The 18,006-nt window shown below is 43.9% G+C and overlaps 1 protein-coding gene across 3 annotated transcripts in view; it reads left to right on the forward strand.

Annotated features, from left to right (window-relative positions):
* Ntm (neurotrimin) overlaps nt 1-18,006 on the forward strand; it is a 982,155-nt gene that overhangs the window by 859,280 nt on the left and 104,869 nt on the right. For all 3 annotated transcript variants that reach the window (XM_050160080.1, XM_050160081.1, XM_050160082.1), the window contains one exon: nt 3,718-3,843. In XM_050160080.1, coding sequence (XP_050016037.1) covers nt 3,718-3,843 — 126 coding nt within the window. The remainder of the gene's footprint in view (nt 1-3,717; nt 3,844-18,006) is intronic.

The following is an 18,006-nucleotide window of genomic DNA, read 5'->3' on the forward strand; positions in this document are numbered from 1 at the left end:
GCTTCTCTGAGACCCACTCCTCTTCCAGGACATCATTAGTTCCCATGTGTACTCCTTGGCACTGTCTCCAATCCATTCCTTTCCTTCTCTTTGTGGAGCTAACAGTTCAATCCACGCTTTGAATATTATTCATGTAGATAGATTTCTCTAATTCCAATTTCTCCCAGCTCCATTCTGACACGTGGTTAACAGATTCTTCTTCCTAAAATAAAATTTTAAAATTATGGCATTCTTTTTTATTTTTAATCGAATACTTGTTGTAGCCTATTGAGGTTAACAACCCAGGACCTAACCCTCCAGGCTGGTGTGCAATCTGGTTCCCTGGTACCTCATTGATCTTGTATCCTGTTTTCATTGATTCTTATGAAATCCATTGAATGTCAATTTTGTGTTGATACTGCACACAAGTTGCCAACCATGTGCAGCATAAAACTCATTTATTTAAAACCTCATGTTTCCAGAAACTGTTCTCCTGTGATTTCAGAAGTTGTTTCTTAAGTCCCCTGAAGAACCTCACAAATGCCAGATCCCCTTTGCAGACGAGGAAGGTGACCTGGGAGATCTAGGATCTGCAGTTCTGTGGGACACTGCCTTCAGCTGGTAGATGTTGCTTATTGGAGTACCTCATAAATAATTTTTGCAACCCCATCCATGCCAGTGTACTTCTGGTCCCTGTACTACAGCCCCACTTGGGTCTCACTGCATGATGCTTTCTTGTTTGCTGCTTTCCAAAGCAGATGCTAATGTGGATAAACTCACCTCTGGCACCCCCATTCACCATGGTCATCCCTCCTTCTAGCTCACAGCACTTATCATCTACACCCCTCTTTTCACAATCACACATAATTTTTGGGTCCCTTTTGCTTTGTCCTCCAATTCAATAGAACGTTTTTAATGCATTGTTTCTCCCAACCAAATTGAAAGCACTTGGAGAACCAACCAGATTGGCACATTGCTGCATGCCATGAAATACCTAATATGTAATTGTGTATAGAGTTTATTTTCACAAGCACTCTGTGCCTTTTGGCCCAGCTGCTTAAGAAAAATCTCTTCTAATAATGGTTGATTATACATAGGCACAAAAGTTCTCATTGATGGGGCTTTTCTTATGTCACCCATTTTGCTTAACAAACTTCTCCTCCTCTCCAACCCAGGCTTGATAAACTTTTACTCAGCCCCTAAAATTTAACACAGTTGTCCCATGTCCCAAAAGGGTCGTGCAGCACCTACCTACAGTCAAGTTTAGGCATCTCACTTCTGTGCTCCCATAGCATTTGATGAGTCCCTCTGGGTCACAATACATTAAAGGTTGGATTCCTGTCTCTTTTATATTGTTATATTGCATTACCCTTAGACTTTATGTTCTAAGTGCTTAGCACAATGCTAGCATATAGAAAGTGACTCATGAATATTGACAAGAGAATAAATGAATGGGTGAATGAATAAATACAAGCAAACAAAGCAATCCTGGTATGTTTCTGACAGCCTGCATTAAGGGAAGTAAGGTACAGAAAGTATCCATGGAAACTATGTAATACAGAGAACCTATCTCTTACTTGCCCAAGTCTTTCTTATGAGCAGGAATTAGCGAAAATCACAGTGTTTCCTTGCCAGCTCAATTTAATTTTTTCAGGGAGGTGCCGAGGATAGAACTCAAGTCCTCATGTCAAGGGTGTGCTCTGAGCCTCTAATTTAATCTTAGAGCCGACAGTGTGCTATAAGTTGCCGCCTAGAAAATGATACTTTCCATCCCAGAACATCTGCACTCATTGATTTAGCTCTCATCACTGTGGTTGTGCCTGTAGTCTCCTGGGTCCCATACCAAGCATGGCTTCTCCTTTGGCTCCATCCAGAGCAGTGTTCCTCTTTCAGTATCTGCTGTTAAGCTGGCTAGGAGAGGTGGCAAGCATTTCTCCAATGTTTCTTTCATGAGTTGGATAGTTTCCACATGTAAATGATAGGGGTGGGGGAGGAGACGTTTCTTGAGGATTCTTCCAAGCATGAGGTGTGATTGTCTCATTTAATATACTTACTGTGCTGACAGCTCTGGCCCACTCCACCTTCCATGCCACTTGGGGACTGTCCATTGTTCTCTAGTGTATGATTAGCAGATTAGCTATCATGTAGGAAGCCAGGAAAATGAACTCCCAGTCAGCCTTCCAAAGCAAGAATAATTCATTACGCAGGCTGATTTCCACTTAAAATGTACTTTACGTACACTTCCAACTACAACCCCTAAATCACCCTGTGCTCGCAAAGTCCATCATTTTTTTATTTTATTGCATGGCGTTGGCGTGACATAATCCCTTGCAGAGAATCCCGGAGTGCTTTACAGATCAATAAATTACTTACCTGCACCATTTAAGCGATGTCTGCAAGGCCAGCATAGACACTCTGCAGGCAGCCTGTGTTCCAAGAAGCTAGCAAGACTGTGTGAATGCCCAAACTGGGTGGGGCAGGGAGGGACCAGGCAGATGGGTAGGGCCAAGAGTTCGCCAGAAGAAAACGCTACAGTTAAGATAATGTGAGTAAAATAGATCAGAGTGTTTACATCTGCAGGAGTTCTCTAGGAACTTTACATGTTCTTTAGGAATTTACATGTCAAGTCGTCAGCAAAGCAAATGCTTAGTCCTAACGTATCAATTGCCTTTCTATCCCCATCAGGCATACTCTGACTTTTAATGATCAACTGCGAATTACAGTGTTAGATCTTAAATATCCTAGGTTGTGGAACAATGAGCCTCCCATCCCACTGCTTTCTCTGCATTGCTTACTCTTTATTTCTATCTTAATGTGCAGGAATAAACACACACACACATACACACGCACACACACACAGTCTCTTTACATGAAATACAATGTGGATTTAAGTCTAAAAATGATCAGTTTTTCTTACTGTATGAAAGATACTGTATGCATGAAAACAAAATTAAACAATGAAAAGGGATCTTCTTTAAGACCTTATATTGAAACACAAGGGGTGGACACTCATCCAGTCGGGGAGTGAGCATAGCTCACTGATATGAATGCCCAAGCATCTGTGTCTAGTATGTTTTGGGAACATGGGTGAACATTGGGTTGTTAAGGGGGACAGGTAGACGGTGAAGGAAATAACAAAGACCTGGGTCTTAAAGGGTTATCTACATAGGATATAAGGAAGGGCATAGCTCTTCTTATGAGGACCAGGAAGGGCATGGTGTGTTGAGGACAAAGCAAGGATGGGTGGATGTGGGGGCCACTAGAGATGGCTGGGAGAGGTTAGTTGATGCTTGAACTCTGACTGTCCTTGTATGCTGGCCTAGAGAACCTTGTTATGTCAGGTAGGCAACACGGAGAATCCATGCTATTTATGTAGATATGTGCTATGTTAGGAACTGCATTACATAAAGCCACCTCTGAATTCAATGGGAATGACTCATGGGCTTGTGTTGGAGGTGTGTTTGTGTAAGAGGAGACAGAAGGTAGAATTGGGAGAGTTGCTGCAGCATTGCCGTGGAGTTGATTTCCCTCTGGACTTTATATTCGTGTTTAATTTGGAAGCTAAATTCAAGGTAAGATATTTTTATTTTCCACGTTTAAGGTAATTCTTCGAATTTTTCATCTTTTACAAGCGAAGTCCATCTGTTTCAATCTTTGGGCTCTTCTGTCAGCCGTCTACCTTAAGACAATGAACAGAGCTGGATCTTGATGTTCCTTCTACCTGTTTTGTCTCCACAGTATCTCCCAAAATTGTAGAGATCTCTTCAGATATCTCCATTAACGAAGGAAACAACATTAGCCTCACGTGCATAGCCACAGGTAGACCGGAGCCTACAGTAACCTGGAGACATATTTCTCCCAAAGGTAAGAGGAGCAGCTCACATTAAATAATAGGAGTCTTGCTTGACACAGATGGGAGGTTGCGGTACCGGCTCCTGGATCCAATGGGCTCTGAGATTCTGGTATTCCGGATTCAGCTCGTGACTCTGCAGATATGAGTGTTCTCTGCACAGTGGTCGTAGCTGTGACAGTCTCAGAGGGTGTACCTGATTATCTGTTTGCAATCTTGTGAAGATTAATTTCGCATGAGTTTGGGGGGAAAACGTGGTGAAGATATTCTGTGTGCACTTGTCCCATGGAGAGTGATGATGGGAGTGCTGTGTTGGTGACATGGTCCAGCTGCTATCTGAAAAGATAGGAAATATAAACACGTAATGACAGATGAGAGCTCTAAATGCCATATTCCTAGCAAGGAATTTCCCTAGTCTCTGCTTTTCAGCATTGCCAAAAATCTGGTCATTAGCTGTTTTTGTGGTTTTGCTGTTGTTTTTCTTGAATGTTTCCTAGATAACAAGCATCACATAATATGTGGCTGAGTTGCAAAATTGATGTTGCCAAAATGTTCAGATGTTCCGAGGACCAAACAGTGGCTTGTGCTTTGAACCTCTAGGATCTGACAAGATGTCACTTATCATTAAGGTGGCCCTAACCCCAAACTAACAAACTTATGCTATTGTAAACTCATATGACCGTGTAACATGTACTGGTTAAGGTTGAGAAAACTGAGTAGTATACATTGGTTAATGACAAGGAGTTTAGTTCAGAAGCAGTAACACATGAGCAAAGGCATTGATAGTGGCCTTCAGATCTGTTGCTGATCACTGGCTGATGTATGTAATTATATACGGATTTATGCATACGTGTGAACTAACGAAGGCATGTATATTGCTAGGTAGAGCAAGGTTAAGAATCCCAAATGAACCCTTGTGGAGGTTTTCTACTTGTTCCAGGCTGTGTGACCCCACAGCAGACTCTGAGGAGAATGATGTGGAGGAAAGTGATCAGGGGTGCTCTTGAGATCAGCTTCTGTAGAGAAACAGGGAAGGAAGCAAGTTTGGGTAGAAGGAGATGATGAGCTGTGGTGTGGTTCAGGGAAACATTTCAGATGTCTGTGGAGGACGTCTGAAGTACAATGTCCCTTCTATGTTGTCTTCTACTAAGATGTAGAAGGGGCTGACCTTCTACATCAACACAGTAGTTCATTGTTGGTTGGAGCTTGTTCCCAGAAAGATCAAAACCACTGGGCCAGGCAGATTATCTGTTTTCACGGGTATATCCCTGAAGGCCCCAATAATTAAGGACTGCCTGTTTCCAACATGTTTTTCACCGGAATCTAAGGCCCCCCATTCATAAAGGTGGTAGTGCCTCCATAATCACATTTAAAAGAAAAACAGTGTTGGACTATAACAACCTCAAATATGGAATTTCCTTTCAGACCGTAGCAATGCACCCTGACAGATGGTCTCAGAGGTGTGGCATGTCTGGTTGTATTTGTCCTGATCAGGCTCTGAGAGACTGTGTGGTTATCCTTCCTAATGTTATCCCTGTGAAGAAAGGCATGAGGTAGAATGTTTGCATTTTGGCCAGTCTCTCCTTTTGAAATGACCTTCTGTGTGGCCTGGCTTAAGACTAGGAGGAGACCTCAGCCCTGCATGAGATCATTAGTGACGGAAAATGGACCTGGGACACTTGTAAAGGCAGAAAGATGCACAGCTTTTCAAGTCTACTCATCCCATTTATCACGGCTTAATGTCACTGAGTCCCCAGTGCTATTAGATACTAGGCCAGTCTGCCTTCGAGACTGCAGAACATTTATCACTGGAGTAGACTTCCTTCACCTATTCCAGAGACTCTGTCTCTAGTTTGCTGCTCCTTCTTGTCCTGGCCCTGGCCAGCCAGTTCTTTGTCATTGTATTGATGTTTTCCAGCCTTTTTCCTCCAGATACTTTCTGTTGTCTAATCCTTTTATGCCTGCGTCTCCACTATATTTTTTGAGCCTTCCGTTTTTCTCACCATCTTTTAAATATCTTTGACTTGATTTCATTTCATCTCTCCCTTCTCTCTTTCTCTGCACCAATTCCTTTCTCCTTCCCTTTCATTCGATGCTGGTTCTGCTGTATTTTCGGGGTCCTTTGTTCCTCCTTTTGTGGCCATGAAGTCAATCCCCTTTCCTAGGAGATTTTCACCTGAGCTGGGGCCAGATGCTGCCACTTTCCTGAGGTTTTAGCTGCTATGGAAACAGAAGATGGATCAAGGGGAGAGGAGCAGGCTGATCAGAATCTACCTGCAGATTAGAGTCATTTAGATGAATGGCTTTGTCCATATCTGGGGCCTAGATTCGCCGTCCCATTTTCAGACTGATGAGATATGCCAAGCTGTGGCTAATCACCTCGAGACTCACTGGGGACCAGTGTTCCTGGAGATGATTCTTTGGAGATCAGAGATGTCACTGAGCTGCTGCCAAATCGGAGCTGAAGCTAGAGACTCTTAGCAGTCAGGCCTTCATCTGTACCCACTAAATGTTTCCAAGAAAGTGCTTCTTTTAAATGAACTAGGACAGGCCTAGAGCTCCGGAGAGAATGATGTGCCCCTTTGCTGAGTCTCCAAAGACAGTGAGCAATTGTCATCTTTTGTCCCAGTGGTGAAGACGGATCATGTCTCAGCCAAATCATTCTTCCATAGACATGAAACTCTCCCCAAGGAATAGCTGATCCAGGCACTTGGGGCAATCTGATGACTTCATTGTCTTTTCTCTCTATAGACTGATCTGCTGGCTTGGGGCAGTTTTGAAAATGCCTAGTTTTGTTTATCAGAAGTCATCTAGGAAAACTCACAATAATCTCTTTAGGCCGACTGTTTCCAGCCACGACCATCTTCTGTGCAGAAAGGGAATGCAGACATGTGGACTGTTCTTTCAGGAAGGCCCCTGAACGTTGGTATAGGAGTGGATGTCTGGTGGATAAAAGGGTCAAGAGGCCTGTCCAGGCCATTCATCAGGTAGAGGAAATGCCAGATGCCCAGTCAGGATGAAGAGGAATATAGGGCCTCCCAAGTTGCTTTTCTGGCATAGCCATTTTTGTGCAAAGTAGTTTTCCTATGCCTTTTCTAGCTCCTCCTCGTAAGCACCACTCCTAGAGTTCAACTAGAAAGTGCACAGTTTTCTGTGTCCTTTCTCTGCACATGTTTTGGGGATGTGTACTTACTGTCTGCACTTGCATGAGCCCTGATCTTTTCAGGAGAAAATGTTCCCATTTCAGGTCCTTCCAAGAAAGAGCTACAGCTAGCTTCATGAAGGGCCAAGCCAAAGTCCTCAGAAGGGTCAGTCTGTGCTCACCCACCATCAGGGAAACCAGGATCTCCTCCAAGGCTACTTCCTGCTCAGGAGCCTGTGTTTGTCCTTCATCTTTACCTAGGCCTGAAAGAATGCGCTTTCAAACTGTCTCATCCTTGAGTTTTCTCTGACTATGTCTTTCAGTATATCCTGAAAATATCCGAAGTCGGCTGCATTCTTCACAGAAATGTGTTCTCACAGCCCTGGCATCAGATCCCATTGAGGTGTCAGAGGGTTAGAGAAACAGCTGGGATTCCTACATTGTCAAATTCCAATCAGGAATCTGTGGGCGTTTCACTCCTTTGGAACCGAGAACCACTGGGCGCCTGACAGTTCATGGGCACCTGCTTTCACCCCCTTTCTTTCACTAGAACTCTCTGGTAGTTAGTTCCACCCTCATCTAAGATGCCCAAAGAACAGCCCACACTAAGACAAAGGAAGAGGCGTTGAGGAAGTCCATGAGCAGAGATGCCCCATATCCGGTTCATTTGTGACATCCCCGTTTCAAAAGTTCTTTGAGACCAGGGTCTGTGTCTCATTTCTTTTTTTCATTCTTCACTGATGCACACTCCCTGGGCCCTAGATACAGCCCACTGTTAGCTTGTTGCACAGCACAGCATGGCTATTTGCCATTGCTCCAAAGGGGCATGCCTCTTCTCCCAAATGCAAAGCACCAGGCTTACTCTTGCGGGTTCTTCTTCACTGGGGTGTTTACAGTGGGAATCTGCCATCTTCCCCAGATGGAATCCCTGTTGAAGCTCAAGGACATTTTCGCTACTTTCCCAGGTTCTCCAGTGCTTTCCTGAAGCCCCTTCAAGGAACTAGCTCTGGTGGGAGGTCCAGCTTAGGCTGAAAGGAGAGGCCCCTCTTCATGTTCACTTTCACAGAAGTGGAGAAGGCTCACAGCGGCTTGGATGTTGGGATTTCTGATGTACTTGGGCCCTTGGTGCCCGTCACTCTGCTGAGACTGTGTTTCGGGAACATAGTCTTCATCTTGTCCTTCTGGGACAACCTGAGCCTTCCACCACCTACTGCATTCACCATTCCCATATGTGGCTCCTAAGTACAGTTTCCTAAAGTACAAAGGAGGACAGTGGAATATGTATGAATATGTGCTTGTCCTCTCAGACTGAGAAAGACAACAGCAGTTCATTAGTGGGTAAAAGAAAATTATTATTAAATCCATCCCTCCTGCCTACCTTTCCCAGTGCCCATTTCCTCCTTCTTGGTGGGTAAACAGAAGTAGGCAGGCAAGTCAACTTTCCTGCCAGGGTTGTGTAAAGATATTAGGGTGAATGAAAGTAGAAGTGTGTCCATTGAGCTTCAAAACAAAGAAATCCTTTTTTTTTTTTTTTTGAAGGAAGGCCGAACATATTTTTAATTATTTCTTTTCCTTATTTTTACAACAACCTTATTTTACATACCCAGTTCCCTCTCCCTCCTGTCCCCTCCCCCTCCTCTAACCTTCTTCCCACCCCACCCCCATCCACTCCTCAAAGAGGGTGAGACCTCCCATGGGGAGTCAACAAAGTCTGTCCTATCACTTGAGATAGGACCAAGGCCATCCCCTGTATATCTAGGCTGAGCAAGAACAAGGTATCACTCCATAGGGAATAGTCTCCAAAACGCCAGTTCATGCACTAGGGATAAATACTGGGTTCCACTGCTAGTGGCCCCACAAACTGTCCAAGCCACACAAGTGTCACCCACATTCAGAGGGCCTAGGATCTCATGCAGGTTCCCCCACCATCAGTCCAGAATCAGTGAGCTCCCACTTGCTCAGGTCAAAGAAATACTCTTATTCCAACATATAGTCAATACCTCTACATTCCGAGTCAACAGCCTTTCCCTGCAGTCAGATCTTCCTTCCCGGGGCTCAAGGAAACCTAGTGGACGATTGGTAGTCTTTATTTCTGAAAAATTTTTAAAGTCAACAAGCCCATGAGAGCAAAGCGACCTTTAGTGTGGGTTCGTATCCTTGCCAGCGTCCCGAGGCACCCACCCTCTCCCCTTTCTAGACCACTGGCTCGCCTGGTGTCAGCACTGACAAGGCCTCCTCCCCAGCCACGCAGGACACTGACACACTAATTGGCACTGGGGGTATCACAGCTTGAGTTCAAGCGGAGCTGGCAGGCTCTATGACTCTGTGACAGCTCTGTGAAAAAGTGTCAGGAGTGGAGCTCTGGCATGCCACCGGCTGACTGCAGCACCCTGGCACTAATGAGCAGCCTGTCAGCATCAGCATCAGGACCGGTGTGGCATGGCGATCGTTAGGATGGCAGACAGAAAAGCTCCCAGCAGAGAGGAGCTGAGGGAGGCAGCGGAAGGCATCACCTTACTCGGACATGGCACCCACCCAGCCTGGGAGAGATGGGGTGCGATGACTCTATACCCTGCTTCTGGGCTACTCTTGGAAGCTCTTTTTGATTGAGTTGCCTTGTTATTAATCAACGCACCCTATAAATCTTTCTGGTAGTGACCAAAAGGGGATATTTAGTGATTAGCTTTCTGGGCATGGCTGTACCGAAAAACCATAAGGCTACCCAAGTCTCTGAGAACGAAGGATGGCAAGAGATGCAGAGAACTTGTGTTTAGTCCTCTTGCTACATGCCAGGCCAGCTCTCCCTGGGGAAATCTGCGGAGAGCATCCAGCCTTCTGCCTGTCTTCTCCTCCAGAGCCAGGATCTAGGAAAGTGATGAGAAGTAGGAAACTTTATCTGTGACTTTGTCCCAGAAGTGTATATGGGGGTGCCCTGGGCATCTAGTCCATGTATCTGCTTCCCGAAGGCAAGTGTGATGTACACTGTGCCTTGTGCATTCTGCGGTGGGCTCTTTAGATTTGTATGGAGACACTGGAGTATCATCTCATTCTCGGAGGCTTTGACTATACATGATGAATTCATTTCTGTGAAAGAAGGAGGACAGATCCAGCTGGAGAAAGTTGCCACTTCTCACTGAGTGTGCCGTGCTGGGTGCTGGCCACCATGCCTGAAGTTGTACCACTTTCTTCCATTAATTCCTGTTTCTTGGAATGGATACATTGAGTTTTCATGACACATCCCCTCCCAGTTATTTTATACAGCAATGCCAAACCAACGACACAGGCCAGCAGGCACATATAGGAAGTCCTCCCAGTGACCCTTACCTTCTCTCCTTTGGCCACCCTTTCAGTGAAGAGTCCTATTCTTGCTTCAAGACCAAGATACCAATTTGAAGGCCTCTAGCAAAACTCCTGAGTCAGAGCACACCCCTTTCTTAGGGATCCTTAAGGAGTTTCACCCTTTTCCATGATGGTTTTTCTCAAGGCACCCAAAAAGGACTGACGTTCTTAGTTATCTAAGAGGCCACGGAGCCCAAGAGCAGTCCTGACTTACTTGTGTTATTTTGTTTCATCTCCAATGCCTGAGCCAGTGGCCCTGCAGGAGACAGTGCAGTGAGGGAGTATACAGTGCTGACAATACAATCTGGCATTGATATACATGCCTGCAATCCCAGCAACATGAGAGGCAGCAGCAGGAAGATCACCACAATGTTGAGGCAAGCCTGGGTGACATAGTGAGTTCTGACCTAGCTAGGGATATTAGTGAAACTATGTCTCAAAGAAAAGCAAAAGTAAAAATAAACCTCTTTTTGATATAATTGAAAACAAAATCAAATCTCAGTAACAAAAGAGGAAGACACCATTTCAATTCTTTTATCATTACATTATTGTATATATGTTTGTGAATGAGAGAGAGAGAGAGAGAGAGAGAGAGAGATTGAACATGCATAGATCTCAAAGGACAACTATAGGGAGTCAGTTATCTCCGTTGACTTTGTGGGTCTCATATCAGGTGCTCAAGCTTTGTGGCAAACTCTACTTAAATACTGAGCTATCTCATAGGCCCAAAATATTGAAAATGTACACTCGTCTCCATGGCTGTAGGACTTTTTTTTCAATTATCAAGGTTAGCACTTAGAACTCATCCATGCTGGACTGCTGCCACTACACTGCATCTCTGTCACCTTTGCATCATTTTTGAATGATAACCATATCAGAATTTTCAAGTCAGCTAGGGAGATTACCAAGAAAAGGGCCTGTCCTCTTCCTTCCTGAACCCAAAATATCAAATCTTAAGACTATTCCTCTGGGAAACAGAGATAACCATTCACTGTCAGCATGGCTTGGACATGCTACCATGTAAAGTACCTGTCTCCATCACAACATGTAATATCATCAATGCCCTGTGTTTAGCCAACACATTGTATCATAAATGCCTCGTGGTTGGCCAACATATAATATCATAAGTACCCCATGGTTAGCTTCCATGTCCTAGGCTATCACCTTCTTCAGTACTTTGACTCATTAGCCAACAACAGAAGGGAAGGGAATTCAAATTCCAGCTCTAATAAGTGGAATTTTCAATTGCCAAAAATGGATAGTATTTAAAAGTAATGACTTGACCTCTCCTTCACGCTTCGTCGCTTTCCAATAACACATAAAGCCTTACTCAAAATGCCCATGACACCCTACGTGGCTACTCCAGAAGGAGCAGGAAATTACTACTGAAACAGGTACGACAGTGGTCAGAGAAGTAAAGAATGCATATTTAGAGAAGACTTGTTCAAAGCCAGTGGAATATGCAGTGTTGGTTCTGATGCATAGAGAGCCTCATATCCTGTGATGATTATCAAATCGTGGCACCACCTCACAGGTCGGGGAAAGTGTTCCAGAAACTCATTCATCAAGTGGTTTGAGCACAGGCATGCAAAATAAGGTGGGGAAGAAGAAATGGAGGGAGACATTTATAGATTACTCTTTAACTCCATAATTCTTTTTAACTATAAATTTACAGCCAGACAGACACAGTCAGGGCAAAGTTTGCCACTGTCAATAAGGATTTTTGTAAGATTAATATTTATGGTCTGATTTAAAGCAATCTTATCTGTGCAACTCTCTACTTCAAAGAGGGGAAAAATCATAAAAAGACTAGTGGAAAAATTAATGAGTTCAATGTGCCCGATTTGAGAACATATGCAGTCACGCCTGAGTCTAGAAACCAAGGGCAGAAGTGCACACCACAGGCGCTGTTTGTGGTTTTACCCAATTATTGAAAAACCCTTGAAAAAATGTAGAATCAGATGTCTGCTGAATTCAGACACCGTTAACAGCGCACTCTCCCACGCTCTCCCGAGTCTTCAGCTATTTATGCTGGTGCTTGGTGACTGTTACCAAGCAGAACTGTTTTTTGATGGAACAAATACAGAAACAAAAGCAAGGAGATTGAATCATCTTTCCTGCAGATGCCAATCATCATGACTCCGTAAGAGGAGATGTCTAGTTTAAACGGAGGCCCCTACAGGCAGGAAGACCCTTTCTGAACAGACACACATGACAATCAGCACGAGGTGGGGCATGAGAAGGGTCTCATTAGACTAGGTGAGGCTTAGGGTTTGATGGCTAGGATTCACCAAGTACTGACAATCACAAGGCCCTTTGCCTTAGGTATTCATGTGCACAGTGCTGACTTTGTATGGTAGTCCTCCCTAACCCCGTGGCCTTGCTTTCTGTGATTTGGGTTATCTGAAGTCAGTTTTGGTTTGAAAATATTGATGACAAATCTCCAGAATAAACAAGCATGAGTTTAGAATTGTCTATCATTCTGAGTAGTATGACAGAGCTTCATGCCATCCAAATTTGTTCTGCCTGAGACATAAATGTTTTCCTTGTCGAGCCTAGCCATGTAGACACCACCTGCCTGTTCTGTTAGTCACTCAGTGGCCCTCTGGTGGCAAGATCAACTCCAGTGGTGTCACTGTTCTTGTGTCCAGGTAAGATGGTTAGTTACAGCCACCTTGACCTGACAGCGTCTGTGTCCCCCATCACTTTATCCCATCACACATTGTCTTATGTCGTGGCTGGGTGAGTTGAGCTTTACCTTGTTATCACTTAAGCTTCTTATTCTACCTTTATTTAATTTGTAAATTAAACTTCGTCATAGTTATGTGTCTATAGGGAAGAAATCTATATAACATAGGATTCAAAGCAGTCCATGGCTTCAGACATCATCTGGGGATCTTGGATTGCATCTCCCATGGATCATGGAGGGCCAGTTGGGGATCCTGAATATTTTTTTGACCTCCAATGACTACATTTTTCCTAGAGTCTACTTAGCATACAGACTTTCCATCATTCAGTAATAACAACCTCTGGCAGTTTACAGATGCTTAAAAATGTGCTAGGCTTGCTTCTAACCATTTGCGCATTTGTGCGTGGTGTCTATTCTTCATGACAACAGTGAGAGACAGGTTTTATTATTAGCCTACTCCACTGAAAGAGAGCATATTGTCTTTTCTCATCTAAATGAGGCTTATGAAGGTCAAACAAGTGCGACAAGGTCGGCAGCCCCATGCTGGTTGGATTCAGTTCAAGGCAGTGAATATCCAGAATATAGACATTGGGCTAAGGTACCAGTTCTCATAATAGACCCAGGGCAACTGCTGACACCAGCAACACCCTGTCCCTATTCCAGACCTATTGAATCAATGAAGGTAAACCCAAGAAGGTAAGAAGCCTGCTCAGGGTTGAGAGTATGGTGGGTTGGTTATTCACTTGACACGAGTTGTCACTACCTAGTTCTTATAGCTAGACTCAATCCATAGGCATCCCTATTATTTTAGAACCAAATGCAGGGATATCGAATTTAGGAATAATTACATAACTAAGGCAAAATTCAAATCAAATCAAAATTGTTAGTCTTTCTGACTACCTGCTAATCTGCTTTATCCCCCTTTCTGTACCCAGATAGTTCGTGGTGCTCAGGCTCAATAACCCCAGGTAATTCCCATCTCTCTCCTGAGACCTCAGACTCTTTTAAATTCTTTGAGCATCTTTGAGCAAAGGCCATAGCCCTGAGCATGTAGCTGCAGCCTCCCCCACTCCTTCTCTAGCCGAGTCTGCTTGTGTGTGTCTTATGCCATCTCAGCCTGGTTCTCCCCATCCACAAACCCGGACAGCCCAGATTCTCAGGATTAATGGGGCTGTACTCTGACTTGATTTCTTTTTCCTTACATTAAATACTGTCATGTACTCAGAAAACAGGTGCCTTCTGCTCCGAGTGTTATTACTAGGCTGTTTTACACTTTAACAGCTTTAGATATGAAAAGAAGTTGCCAGATTCCAGGCTGTGGTTTTCATTATCCGACTTCATTCAGCTTCACTATGTGTCTTGTGGTTTTTGGCATATTTCATCTTCCAAATAGTAGACAATGCTTTTTCTTTCCAGCACCAGGACAGGCAGAAGGAACTGAGAAGAATAGCAATTTGGTTCCTGTTGTAGGGACTCCAGCCTCTCGATAGGGCTGTAGACCCTCCTAGATATTATTGCAAGCAGAGCCCTGCCATGCAGTCCTGAGCCCTTAATATGAAGCCTTCCTTTTCCTAGATGGATGATCTTCTCCCCCTAGTTTCCTCTAACGGTGACTGTATCTTCTCTCTTCACTCCTCCCCACCTGCAAAACACAAACTCCTTCTCCCTCCCCTTTTTTTCGGAACCAGGGTTGGGAAGAACAACTTTATATTGATGGTTCCCCCACAACAGATTCCAGATTCTCACTGCTCAGCTGAACTGAAGCCCAAGAGGCCCGTGCTCCTCTCTGAATGAGTTGTGTTTCTTTTTTTTTTTTTTATTGGTTTTTTGAGACAGGGTTTCTGTGTGGCTTTGGAGCCTATCCTGGAACTAGCTCCTGTAGACCAGGCTGGTCTCGAACTCACAGAGATCCCCCTACCTCTGCCTCCCGAGTGCTGGGATTAAAGGAGTGCGCCACCATCTCCTGGCTATTTGTTGTGTTTCTGCATGTGGCTTTCTTGAATGTTTCACTAGAGTAACTTTGGTTATAGATATTTGGCCATTGACCTGCATGAGAGAGAGAAAGGGCTTTCTCCTCAATTTATTTATTTACTACATAATACTCCATTCTAGGAAAAAAATTAATTACAGAAGGTTGTGTGTATGTTGCCTCTAGGGAAGCCTTTGGTGAAATAATGTTAATTAATTAACTTACTCATTCAAGAATTTCTTATTGAAATTCAGCATAATGGCACACTTCTGTAGTCTAGAACCTGAGAAGCAGAGAAAGGAGTAACAAAAGTTCTTGGCTTGCTGGAGCCCCATAGTGAATAATATAACTTAGGCCACATAGTGGGAATGTATATATTAAAAGCACTCCTACTGTGTGAAAGGCAAGTTTCCTTAGCCCTGGAGATATGTGAATAAAAAAAGCAGATCATAGCCAAGACCTCATTGACCTTCTATGCTAGTAAGCAAAATACAAAAGGACCCTTAGGCAGGTAATTTGTACAAAGTACCACGTCTTCGTTGCTGCAAAGCAGTTATGATGAGACATGAAGAAACCATCTGCATGCTGGTGTGATAGACTTAAAGTCAGGATGAGATAGCTTCTTTATAGAGCTACTCCATTCAACATTGAAGGAGGCGAGCCTTTAACAGCTATAGCAGGTTCATTTCTGAAGCAGCACCAAAGAGTGCCTACGCTGATCTGCTCAAGAATGGTCAGAAAGTCATGTGACCATAGAGGGTCTATTTAATACCGCCCTTACCCAGACTACAAGCTTATCGAGGGCAAAGAGAATGCTTTTTCTTTTGTATCTCACTAGATGAACCATGCTTGGCTTGATGTTGAAATTATGTACACATTAAATAAATGATAGTTTAACCAAGAAAAGAACAGAGTAAATGTGTGTTTTAGATTGACTGTCTAAGCAAGCAAGCTGGAAACACACATACTTGGAATCAGAAATCATGCTCTCTGGTGTTATTGGATTAGAGAGAGTGACAAGTTTGTGCTACTGACAAAGGTATCATATAGCATAGACAAAGGAGAAGGTTTGTAGAGAAACTGAGGTCAGAAAACTGATGGTGCAGGTATCAGGGACGTCACCAGAGGAACATTGCAGTGACAGTGGCTGAAGGCTGCAGGAAGAATGGTTGTGACCCAAATGCGAGTCTTCAATGTGTCACAGGAGAGCAAGGAAGGAGAGCAGGGCTAGATGCCTGGAAAGCAAGTGGTTTGTTTGTTTTGTTTGTTCTTGGTTTTTTTTTTTTTTTAGACAAGGTTTCTCTGTGTAATTTTGACGACTGTCCTGGAACTGGCTCTGTAGCCCAAGTTGGCCTTGAACTCACAGAGATCTGCCTGCCTCTGTCTCCTGAGTGCTGGGATTAAAGGTGTTTTGGATACAGCAGTAGTAAACCCCATGGAAGACATTCGAACTCCACCCTATTGATTTCAACCAAGTCCTATGTCCACCATAAGAGCCTGAAGGTAGGATGGTAGCATTAGGTAGGGTAATGTTTCAGCAAGATTGCCCTTTAGAGAAGTCTTTCTAAGTTCAAGGTCATGAAACAGCAGGATAGGCAAGTTGGGATATGTCTTTAGAGACTGTAGAACTGCAAGAAACTAGCAATGGGTTAAATATGGGTTAAACTTGGCTGCAATGGTCTCCGTAAGGTTTTTGTTTGACCTCCTTCATTGCTTGTTTGGGAGGCTTAGGGTTCTATTCTGTTTTATTCCATGTGGTCACAGGCAGGCTAATACATGAGGGCTCATGTCTGTTTTTATTTCTAACCTATTGATTGCTGTAATTAAACTCACATTAAAAAAAAAACTTTTAAACGTTTTATTTATGTGAATGTATGCGTGTCTCTTGTTGTGAATGTTGTGCCTGAGTCCTAGGGACCCCAAGAAGACCACCACAGAGCCACACTTCCGAATGCAAAAGCAAGGTTTCATTTATCAAGTACGGCTAGCATGGGGGGGGGTCCTCTGCCTCACAGTCTGACACAGTGGATGGAGGGAAAAGGACCCCATCTACTATTGTAAGGGATTTATAAAGACAAAAATTACAAAGCAGTCACAAGGTTGCAGTCTCAAAGTACAAAATTATGTATTCTATATAACAATTGGCTAAAGGTGGGGTAAAGCTCAGCTGTTAGTTCCTGATAGGCTGTTAGTATCTAAGGGGGAATAGCAACAGCTCCCCCCCCCTGATTACATTCTCCAGACATCTGCTGATCCTTTGCTAACTGTTGGGGCTGTTTGAAGTATTATCCAACTGATAGGAGAAGTTGGGTGGTCAACATTTTATGTATGACTACTGGTAAGGAAACAGGTTGCTGTCAGCAACTTTGTATCCTCTAAAAAGGGGTCCAGTGGCCTTCAGCTTATCTCAGGGGCTGAGTTTTAGTTCAGAGTCCCAAAAGGGCCCAGCACAGAAATGGAATCTTTTCTGGCCTTTCATGTACACCATGTGTATGCAGGTATCTATGGGGGCCAGCGTGTCAAATCTCATGGAGCTGGAGTTACAGATGATGGTATGTTGCCCAACATAGGTACTAGAAGCCAAACGCAGGTCCTCTGCAAGAAATGAAGCACTCCTAACCTCTCAACTGCCGAGCCAGCTCTCCACACCCTTGGCTACTCTTTTTTAAAGGATTATAACAACTTGAGGCATATGTTTGTAGAGAATAGGGATTATTAGATTGAGCAGAAATGATGCAATACACAGAGATGTCAGAGAGAGGCAGATCAATGTATCCCTCAGGTAGTGAGTACTGCAGTATGACATTGTGCATCTAGGTGCTATAGACTGAACACTGAGCACAGCCTTGGCTCCTAGGGGTGAGAGAATGCAGGAAGAGACACTGGAAATAAAAAAAAAAACTGTGGCCCCTGGTATCAGAAGAGAGAGCTCAAGGAGAAAAATGCAACCGAGATGAGTAAGGGTTTCATGGTAGAATCTTCATTAGAGTATTGAAAGACAGAACACAAGAATGGTCTGCAGTACCCCACAAAGTGGG

This window comes from Alexandromys fortis, unplaced genomic scaffold (genome assembly GCF_014885135.2).
Source record: "Alexandromys fortis isolate MF-2015 unplaced genomic scaffold, M_Fortis_MF-2015_v1.1 scaffold_108, whole genome shotgun sequence".
Classification (NCBI taxonomy): Eukaryota; Metazoa; Chordata; class Mammalia; order Rodentia; family Cricetidae; genus Alexandromys; species Alexandromys fortis.